At 30.2% G+C, this 11,720-nt stretch overlaps 1 protein-coding gene across 1 annotated transcript; it reads right to left on the bottom strand.

Annotated features, from left to right (window-relative positions):
- Window positions 1-7,043: 7,043 nt before the first annotated feature.
- LOC121128045 (uncharacterized) lies at window positions 7,044-8,136 on the bottom strand. The gene is made up of 3 exons (XM_040723613.2): window positions 7,999-8,136; window positions 7,495-7,932; window positions 7,044-7,428 (listed from the first exon to the last, which is right to left on the bottom strand). The coding sequence occupies exons 2-3, from the start codon at window positions 7,930-7,932 to the stop codon at window positions 7,267-7,269; spliced, it is 600 nt and encodes a 199-aa protein (XP_040579547.1). The 5' UTR covers window positions 7,999-8,136; the 3' UTR covers window positions 7,044-7,266.
- Window positions 8,137-11,720: the final 3,584 nt, after the last annotated feature.

Below are 11,720 nucleotides of genomic sequence, written 5' to 3'. Positions count from 1 at the left end.
AATTTGAGGAAAAAGTTCCAGTTGTTAATCATTTGTTTTCTAAATAAATTTCTACAATAAAGGCATGGGAAGAGTTCATCCTCAAAGGGTCCAGGATCTTAAAAAGAAAAAGAATGCCCAATAACATTATTACTATAGTTTAAAAATATCATACAATTAAATTTCAAATCGTATTCAAATTTCAAAATCAAATATTAAATATAACTTGAGTAATGATGAAACACAATTAGTGATTTGATAAATTATACAAAAGTGTTTCAAAAGTTTAAAACTATGAATTAATATATTTTTTTAGATACTTGAATTACTTCTAAGTAATTGAAAAGGATATTTTAACAGTATATACATATGCTTGGATGAGGTAAGTTAGAAAATAAGCATTCAAATCCTGCTTTGTCTAATGTCCAATGGAAGGGTAAAAGATTCAAGTCTGGCAAAGATTAGCAACATTGCAATGAGAGGGTAAAAATTAACAAATTGGATTTTAAAATAAAAATGTCTCAATTCAAATTTTTTCAGGAAAGGTATACTTTATATTTTATTACATCTGTTTTTTCAATTTTGCTATTTGATAAACAAAATCCTAAAGTTTTCCGTATTTTATCGGAGATGTTGAAAAATTGAGAAAAGTTAACTTTTTTAAAGCACAAATTTTTTAAAGTTGATTTAAAATGTAGAAAAGGATTTAAACGCAAGTATTTATTACACAAAAGTGCAACAGATCCTAAATTTAAAAGTTTGCAGATATCCGAAAGTTGAACAAAAAACTCTTTTTTTTGTCACAAATTTAAAAAAAATCCACAAAGTTGTAATTTGGTTCATGAAGAATGGAAAAATATATAAAATCATTCAACATTCGCAGACTAATTAATGATAGACAAAGTACAAATAATAGGCTTGAGTACAAGTAATTTCGTCTTTTTCGCTTTATTTCAATGTTTTATAAGAATTGTTATAATCATACGATTTACGCAAATATACCCTGTTTTGTTTGATAACTTGTTGCCAAGGAGAATCCAACTTCATAATGTTCTATTTGTACAAGCCCTTGTCCCTATTGGCGAAAAACTTGGACATCTCAAATTTTTTTGCTCGTTTTGGACGCGTTTTTCCTTTCAGGTCAAAATAAAAAATATGTCGAATTTCTTCCATTGAGAGCTCCATACTCGACGCACGATAATTCACAACTGAATGAGCCAAGCGCAGTTTTGTATACTTCTCTTTGTTGTGTATATTAACACCTTTACAATGCTTTATCGTATGATGCAATGTCACCAATAATGAAGAAGATATACTTAGTTAAAAAAATAGGCGGAACATATGAAAAAAAAAATTCCTCAACCTAATACTTTTTTTTGTTAGAAAAAAACCTATAAAAGTGAGTAATATTATATTTATGATGCTGTTAACAATTCCCCTTAGCTGTTGACAAATATTTATGTAGTTTGAATAAATTGGCTAACTACCATGTGATTGTTGGCTTTTTCTGTTTCTTTTAGAAAGAACTCACCTACTTTATAAAATACAATCAAATCAATATTGATGTAAAACTAAATCATTTAATATTGTTGTTACATTTACTTTATCTAATAACCTTTAGTCCTAAAAGAAGTCAAAAAATAGTCAAAATTAGTTGGAAGTTTGCCAATACTATCCAACTACAGAAGTATTTTTCAGCAATGAAAGGGAATTATTAAGACCGTATTATAAAGTTTTTTAATATTAAAAAATGTAATAAAAGATTCAATTAAAGGATTATCCTCAAAGTATTTCTAATAAACAAGATTATTTATTTAGTGACCTAAATTTATGAATACTAATTTACTTAAGGTTATATATATTATTCTGTTTTACTAAAGAGTCAAACAGGTATCCAGAAGCAAGTAGTCTATATATTTCAATTTGAAATAATAAAAGAAACAGCGAATCGTGAGTGAAACTTTGTAAAGGTTTCATTGACTTACTAATAGGGCTTTGCAATGCTCTGCAGTCTTGTATTGCAAATGAATTGAAGACAATAATTGAATTTATCGATGAGCGCGCTCAGAATCCAAATTTGTCTTCTGAATTCTGAAATAACTGGGATTTTAGTAATTTGGGACTATTATCTTTCAGAGTCATTTGTACCATTAAAACAATCCCCAAATTAAAAGTCAGATAAATAAAACTTATGTAAAAGGGGTTTTAATGATTCTGTATCTTTTTCTGAACTATATATATTTCCTTTTTCGGATGAAAAATGATAAGAAAACGACACTCTTCTTTAGATCCTTATAACTTATTAATAATACATAGTTATATTCCACATGGGAATACCAAATTTCCACCAATGAAATTAATAAAATTTATTTTTGAGTGCAAAGTCCAAAACTGATCTGTGTTTTTTCTCTGGGTTGTTAGGTTTTAGAAATATTTAATTTTAAGGTTTAATTCGAGATGATAATTGTTTAGAAACATTTTTTATCATTAAGAAAATCACCAAATTGAAGTGCGATGAATAAAACTGTTGTTTATAGGCAAATTGCGATAATAAATGTGTTTATAATGATTCTGTATTCTCTATTGAACTCAACATATTTTCATTTTTAGACTGAAAATAATGAAAAACGACACTCTTCCGGAGACCATTACAACTTATTCATCATTCAAAGTGATACAGGACATAAGTTGGATTTCATGTATTTTTTGAGGGATCCCATTTTTAGAAGAATCAACTAGCAAATAGACTACATTATCTTAATATGTTTGAGATTTTAATATCCCATAATGACGTCATACCCTGTAATAAGTAATATTAATAATTAATATCGTCATCATAACATAATTCCGCGATATACACAAATTCTAATAAAATAATTATTCTTTAAGTATATTTTCAATATTAAAACTATCTACTCATCATGAATGGATCTCTTCATTGTTTCTATCCTAGAATTCCCTTCCCCAATGAAGGAACCCACTCTACTCTTATGAACCCTTCTAGTTTATCTCAGATGAATTTACATCCCGTCATCCCTCGTGGAATACGGAGTTCTGAATAAGACTAAGATCATTTCTTGAGATGGATGATCAAGTTAAGAGTATCTTCCTTTGGTCCTAATTCTTGGAGAACACAAAAGTCCACTTCTTCAGGTCTTTGTGAATGATACGAATGATCTTAGGCTTATAAAATTGTCAAAGTAAAAAAGCATTTAAATTTTAAATTGTTGTATATTTTAGTTTTATTATATTTCACATCTAGAGCATTTGATCAGAGTCTGAATGTTAACGGATCCCGTCATAGTATCAACGTGTGACATTCATTGAAAAGAGTCAACTCTACACTCGTTTGAAGCTAAGCTTTGCTTCGTTTTCTTCTTCGGCAAAATTTTCATCCGGTTATCACCCCCGTAGATATTGGAATTCGAGCATCTCTTGTTGAGGATAAAGTGTTGTGGGTGTCTTCTTTTGTTCTACTTCATCAAGAAATTTCTGTTTTTAATTAATAAAAATCAATCTAAGCAATCCACTCAAATATGTTTTCATTTTATTTTTAATATATTTAAATTTTATAATTGTAGCTATTGTATAGGTAATATTCATATTCTGATAATACTTATATTTTATTTTATTTATGTTAGAGCCAGAATTATATATTTTATTCAATCATAATTGTAGTGCGTGGAAGAAGATGTATGACTTGACATTAACCAATACAGCATAGCTGTTTTATCACTTACTAACAAATGTAATTTTTATTGTTTTTTTAATCATCTTTTTAACAACATTTTTATTTATTTATCAAAATGCATGATTTTCACAAAACCCGGAGTTGACTTGCTATTTATATTACTTGCAAGAGTACTCTTTTAGACTAGTGTGAGGCGGATTCAACAAAATATTGTATTTTATATAAATCCTTAATGCAATCATTTTTTGCACTATTAGGTGAACTTGATCTTTCATATATATATATATAAATGTACCAATTGGCTTGAACTCATTTTTACAAAATGAGCTTTCCTTTATATTATTTATTCTTATATCAATCACGAGTTTATTTTTTTGGTGGTCTTTTTTGATTAACTATTACATTTTTACAAAATTAATTATTCAATAAAATACCTAGAGAAGTTCCATTATAACAATATAAAATATATAATGTTTTAATTTAAAATTAGACCTCCAGGGATAAACAAATTTATTTATTCGTTCTGTTTTTGTTTTTTTTAATGTCTCAATATAAAAAATGAGATACAAAAATAAAGTTATCATTAAACAATATTAGAAGTAAAATAAAAATGGAAAAAAATTAACAAAAATATTGAAAGTATGGACACAAATACTAAGAAAAGGTTACAATTTATAATAAAACTTACAGTAACAAAAATTTCCACAGCTATAGCTTATCTGAGAGGCAATGATGTTATCTAAAAATTCCTCATTATGTTTTAAATTTTTCAGGTGATGTTCTGATTTAGAGGGTATGCGCCTCACTATGTCAGAGACAAAGTCCCATAACATTCCATAGACTCTTGGTATTTTGATATTAAAAGCAAAGTCTCTTGCTGTGGCATTTATTAAAATGCCTCTAAAATCATTTACTCTGATCGGCTCTCCCAAGTGAGTTTTTGGCTATTTATGCCCTGGAATTTAAAACTCCATAGTACAGGGCCTTTGTTTTTGGAGGGGAATTCCTTCTTACAGACAATCGAAAAGGAATAATGACCTATAGATAAATTGACCTTGTGTTTATAAGACCCTTCATATTTAGAGATACACACAGTCTACAGTCTAAATATTTCTAGACGGGGGCACTCAGCGAAGAGTGATCATCTTGATTTAACTGGGATTTGATGACATTTTTTAGTAAAATTAGATCTTTTAGAAACAACTATATTTTTGACAACATAGGATCATTTCTTTATTCTCAAGATCTACATAAAGCATATTTTAAATTTACTTGTGATTTTAGAGATTATAATCTTATTTTAAGGCTTATTCTAATTTTTTTATTATTATTAAAAATTCTGTCCAATCCACAGCGAGCATTAGGACTTTGTTTCATATTCAGTATTAACAAATTGTTTATTTTACGATCTTGTAGTTTATTAACTACAAAGTATCTGAAACAGTCAAAATTTGCTTAAATCTATAATATATTGTATCTTTTACAAAAAAAATAATATATATTAGTTTAAAATATTTAACACATTATTTTGAAATATTTATTATAAACATCAGATTTCTTTTAAACTTTAAATAAGTTAAGTTATTTATCAGAAATCAATGGAATTAAAAAAAAAATTAATATACTTTTATTAAATTAGTTACAAATTTTGAGCATAATAGTATAAAAATTGAGAGAGTTATTTATGTTAAAATAAGATAATATAAACTTTAAATACCCAAGTCAATTTTTAGAATTGACATACATCAAGCCGTAACTTCTATTGTAGTGGTTCTCAAATGGAGTATGCATACCCTTTGGGGGTACTTGGAGGCACTCCAAGGGGTACTTGAGATTTTGAAAGAATATTTTGCAAATGGTACATAACACAGGGGCGTCCGCAGGATGTGGACTGAAGGGAGCTAGGACTCTCCTCCCCGAATTAAGAAATTTTTGTTTTTCTAGTAGAAAATTTAATATTTGATTGTTTTTAAAAAAAGTTTAATATTATAAGTCTAGTTTAATTTTCTGTGAATAGCTATGTATTTTTATTCCAAACAATTTAATATTTTAAATTCTTATCCAAAAAATTTAATCTTTGAATTTTTTTTTTTTTAAATTTTACAATTGAATTATTTTTGCAAATAATTCCACTTTTTGCAAACAGTTGTGGATTTAAAAAAAAAAAAACTTGACATAATTTTTGAGAATAGAAATGGATTAAAAAATTTAATGTTTTGAAATTTTTGTCAAAAAAATTATGTTTTGGATTTTTTTTCATAAAAAATCCAAAAACCAAATCCCCCCTCTAAAGTAATTTTATGGACCCAAACTTCTTTGTGTGCCACACAGTTGAGTGACACACCAACAAATCCTCTAGCTGCATACAATACAAGATAAGAAAAAATAATAGCTTCTAAATAAGACCTTTCATTTTACTTGTTTTTGGTGTTATTAGCCCCATTTTGGAGGAACTGTATTTAAGACAACTGAATAAATACTTTATCTTTCAACTATTGCAGTGTTTTTATCAATTTTTATTACTTTAAATTTTCATCTATATAGTTATTTCCTTTTAAAATATGGCTTTGAATCGAAATTACACACCTAAAAACGTGATTTTGAAAAAAAATCTGCAATTAAAAATCTTATTCTTGTTCTTGGGCTTAAATAACAATAATAAATGTAGTTTCAGCCGGTAGCTGTTCCAAAAAAGAAAAAAGAGGATATGGAACAACCATTTTTTCTTTTATAATCAACTAACTTAGTTTTTTCTTTACACTGCTCCCTTCCTTAATAATAGCTCGTTAAGGTAAAGAAAACACGTCACTACTCGTTATCATTAGTGATGACTCTGTTCGGACAAGCATAGAAACGATACTACTACAATAGTTCAGACTTTAGCAACCCTCCTTCCCTTGAATCCATCATTTCAGTCTAATAGTAACTCATGAATTTACTACTGATTCTTTGGAAAAATCATAATACAAAACAATGTGAGCTCTTTCAATTCTACGTGAGTCTCTCCTTGGTCATTAAAGAGACATATTATGAGTGTTGAATTTCTTTGAAATAGCCAGAACTCTTCCATTAATTATTTCTGAAGAAACAAGGAAACTGAGGCAAGAGGACGAATAGGTGGATTCTTCTACACAAGTGCACTTTGGTCAAAATACGTACGATAGATTCTTAAGTGAGAAGCCATTGGGTTAAATAATTAATTAAATTAGTATCTGTAATCTCATCAAATCAAAGAGTTTTTTTTTTTTTTTGCCACGAATATATATTATGGATAACTGTTTTGTTTAAGGCAACCTATGTATTTTCTGAAAATGTGTGCACTCTCCGTGTATATAGTGCTCCCTGATTTATTCGTTTAAGTAATTAAAAATTATGAAGGGAACTGTAAGTATATTTCGTTAGACAATCAAATTGGTTTAATTTCATATTTGCATGTAATTATATTATTGCACAATTTAAAAAAAAAAAATTATATTGTCAATGAACCATATTTATATTTTATAACAAGGATCTGAGTTAATAACATTTTAAGGAACAAGTTTAAATGAGAATTAAGGATAATTTTATAAGAAATGCTAAACTAGAGTTAGGGATACTTAAAGATTGGCAATATCCAAAAGTTGATTTATGCCAATGGAACATTTGTATCTAATTTCACATTTCCTAATATCCTTGACATAACTTCCAACCTTGGCAGCAGTTTTGTAGTCAAATCCAATTTTAAAGGCATCCTTATCGATTGATAATTCTTCCGAATTCTGTAAGAAATTAAAATGAATGCATTAATTTCTGAGCTTCATGAAATGGGATGGATTAAGACTCACATTCCCAAAGGCAAACAAAATGGGATTATCCTGTTTATTCGAAGCTGCTAAACTGCAAATCATTTTTCGCATACACTCCTCTGGCTCTAATTCATGAATAATTTTGATATAGGGACTGGAGTCAATCTCCTCTTGTACTTTACTGTCCTCTCCCTCAGAATCCACATCACGACGTCCTCTGAATCTTGGTCGTCGACGTCCATTTCTGCCTCCTCCTCCACGATTGGCTAATGCAAGTGCGCCCAAACCTAGGAGTTTAGCTCCAGCAGCTGCTCCAATGATTCCTATAAGATTCGGAGCAACAGATGTTGCAATAGCTGTAGCCCCTGTGGCTGCAACCGCCCCCGGAACCACCGCTGCAGTGGGGAAGAAAATTCCCTCAGCAAAATGTGTCGCAAGAAGGAGCGTAAAGACGACAGAGACCGTTTGTATATGCATCTATCGTAGATTAGATAAGATAATATGATTAGACTACCTTATTTTATCGTTATTATTCTCCTTTACCTTTGATTTTTGGAGAATGGAAATAAGTTGACTGATGATGTGAGTGGTGAAGTGAAGCTTTTATATAAAGTTCCATAGGAGCACAATATTTGTTTGTTTCACTAACTCAAGCACGGATAATTTTTTCGTTACTTATTTATAACTGCGATCGTTATAAGATATAGCCTCTGGCAAATTGAGGTACTTACAAACTAATTACATAAATGACAAATAGTTATGTGGATCGATGTTCAAATATATGAATTTAGAGAAACATTATTTTTGCATTATAGCTTTGAGCCTCAATCACACAATTAACGATCCTTCTACCTGATTGAATCACAAATTTTATTTAAAACATGTTAAATAAATATTTATAGTGTCAAATTATTTACTTCCATTATATAATGATCACTAATTGACTACTCTTGAAGATGATTAATTAAGTAATAATAAATTGTAATGACTAATTTAGAAGCCCAATGAAAAGGTTACTTATATTCGTTTAGATTTTACAACCATTGGTATAATTATTAAGGGTATAAATCGATACTTCGCAGTTTTCTGTACTTTCACGATCCATAATGTTTCCAATGGATGGTTTGAGTTAGTTGTGTTCGGGTTTAATTCAATTTTTATTTATAAATCGTAAAAGAAGCTTATGATAAATTATAAACTATCATTTATTCTATACTATATTATAATATTGCCTTGTAATATTTTATTAAAAGTGTAGATATACATTTGTATATTATACCCAAAAATATTTCAATAAAATAATAAGATGGTCAATATATATATATATATACGGCGAGGGATCAAGAAGAAATTGCAATCTTATCCTGTTAGAAACCGGGCATAAGTATACTATAACTAATTACTTCGATTATTTAATAAAAATAACATATTATGAAATTGCCCTGACGTATCAAGTGAGACAAGGGAATCGACAGCTGACAAAAAATACTGACTAAATTTTTTTTAGTTTGAGTGAGGTAGCACCGTAAGAAGTCAAAATTTAGAGCTCCTGCAAAAAGTTACGATCATTAAAAGCATATGATAGATGAGAAATATTATGACCCATAAAATAACATATTAGTAGTATATATCGAATGGCGTATAGCTTTTTAAATGGATCACAAAAATAACAGCAAAGACATGTTCATGTGCCGTAACAATTAAATTATATAATTAAGTAAGCATATGGAAAACAGCAAAAATCAAATAAAAATGCGATAAAGTGTAATAATTACTAATGGACGCAAGAACTTAAATTTTTCAATCGGAAAAGGAGGAGTAACCGTCGTATTGTATTACCCACATAGGTCTACAAAGTTTAGCCAATCTTAATATTCTGGTTAATGAAGGATAAATATATTGCTGCAGTGCCAATCATTATTGTCCTAAGAGTTTTTACTTTGACTGTAATATATTGTTTATCGGTCTCCGTTCTTGTAGTTATTTTCGTTTGTTGTATTTTTTGGTATATTGATAATCTTTTAAATATTCCATCTACATAATTGTATGTAAATGAAACAAGTCGTTACTTTTATTATATCACGCAACCTTATCTCAATAGGTTATATACTTTACAAGCATTATCAATGTGTTTTGCACACAGTATCAACTTGATAGCTACTAAAGCTTGTATAAAATCATTGAAAACTGGAACAAAATACTACGTTACCGGAGGAAATTATTTACTAAACTTCAAACCCTTTGGAACAAATACCCCTTCAGCGTTAAAGTTTCGAACTTTCATCATACTAAATTTAAAATAAGTCTTTTAGTGCCTTGTGTCATACACTGGAATTTGTTCTACGATGCAGTGGCTAGGTTCAGGGAACTTTCAAAAGAAGATGCTATTACAATGGCCTATATTATGGTGTAAGCTAATTCTAAGAGTCAACACATAAGATCAGATGAAGCTATATTTTTGGACGAGTACATCAAAGTAATTATAACTCCTTCACAAGTGCTTGACATTTTCAAGCCCAAGAAAATATGAATATTGGGTATTTGTTGGCTGCCATCTTAGAACTTCATGAAAAAAGTCATCCACTTTGAAAAACATTGTCCTATGCAACCTTACTTTTCGGGGCCCCTGCTGGAACTTGGGGCACTACACACTTAGTGTATAAGATAGTGTGGCCATGTTTGTAGTTTTACCAAGGAGCAGTACAAACTCGAACAACGGTTGCAAATTATTAAAATTTATTACCAAAGGGGTGAGTCTTTGATCCAAACTTTAAGAGCGTTAACGCCAATTTATGGTCAACGTAATCAACCTGTAAAATCAACAATTCACCATTTGGTGAAAAAATTTCAGCCCACATACACGCTACATAATGTTCCTGTGCCAGTGAGACAAAGAAATGCACGAAGTGTAAAAAATATTGCAGCCGCAAGCGCATCAATTCAAGATAACCCAAATTGGTCTCTTACGCGCCGTTCTCAATCGTTGGGCATCTCTGTGACATCGTTATGCCGAATTTCGCAAAAAGATCTTGGCCTACACCCGTAAAAATCAAGGTCAAAGATCAAGTTGACACAAGAGCTGAAGCCGCTTGACCACTTCAAACGTCGGGAATTCGTAAAATGGGCTGAAGGAAAATTCGAAAATGATCCTGATTTTCAACGTAAAATCATTTTCAGCGTTGAGGCACATTTTGGGATCAATGGCTTTATTAACCAGCAAAATATGCGCTATTGGGCCGGAAAAACTCACACGTGATTCATAAGGCGCTATTAAATCCCCAAAAATTACTTTTTGGTGTGGATTACATGCTGCCGGTGTCATTGGGCCGTACTTTTTCGTCGACGATGACAATTGCCACGTTATTGTGAATGGAAATTGTTACCACGCCATGATAACCGTTTTTTTGGCCTGAATTGGAAGATATGGACTTGGACGATCTGTAGTTTCAATAAGACTTCACACACAGCAAATGTTACAATCGATTGATTGAAGAGTAAATTTGGTGAGCGTCTTATCTCCAGAAATGGACCAGTCAATTGGCCGCCTCGCTCGTGCAATTTAACGCCTCTAGACTATTTTCTTTAGGATCACGTGAAAGCCCTGGTCTACACCAATAATTTGTCGACGTTAGAAAAGCTCAGAACAAATATTCAACGCGAAATTGCTGCAGTTTCAGCCAATTAATGTGGAAAAGTAGTCGAAAATTGGGTTCAACGGTTGGACTTCGTAAAACGTGCACGTGGTGGTCATTCAAACAACATCGAATTTTATTCATAAATTAACTTGAATGTATTTTAACGGCAAATATAGAAATCGTTGATATCTTAAACCGTGTTCGTTTTATTTAAAAAAAAAATGTGAGCGCTGTTAATGAAAAACTCTTTATTTTTTAAATAAAAAATTTGAAATGATTGTGATATAATTTGTTAAAAGTTGTTTCAACTCCAGTAAAATCAGGATTATAGCTTTGGATCCCAAAAAAAGGTTCCAGTCAAGTCTCTGGTCTTCAAAATAAGGACTCAATCCAAACCATTGTCCTAGACCCCCATCCTTAAACGTAAAAAAATAGGGACTCAATGAGAAATTATTCTCTTTAAAAAAAACAAGGGTATGCATAAGGGCAAACATTTAGTGTAACTCGTACTGAACAGGCCCCGCATTTTAACTTTTCCTCAGAACCCTCTAGAAGTAAAATACAATCTTTGCAAAATTAAACATAATTGGCAGTTTGATTTGAAATAGATGGACTCATATCTCAATGCTT

Source organism: Lepeophtheirus salmonis, chromosome 13 (assembly GCF_016086655.4).
Source record: "Lepeophtheirus salmonis chromosome 13, UVic_Lsal_1.4, whole genome shotgun sequence".
NCBI classification, from domain to species: domain Eukaryota; kingdom Metazoa; phylum Arthropoda; class Copepoda; order Siphonostomatoida; family Caligidae; genus Lepeophtheirus; species Lepeophtheirus salmonis.
Note: the sequence above shows the minus strand (reverse complement) of the source record. Positions and strands in the feature narration are given on the sequence as shown.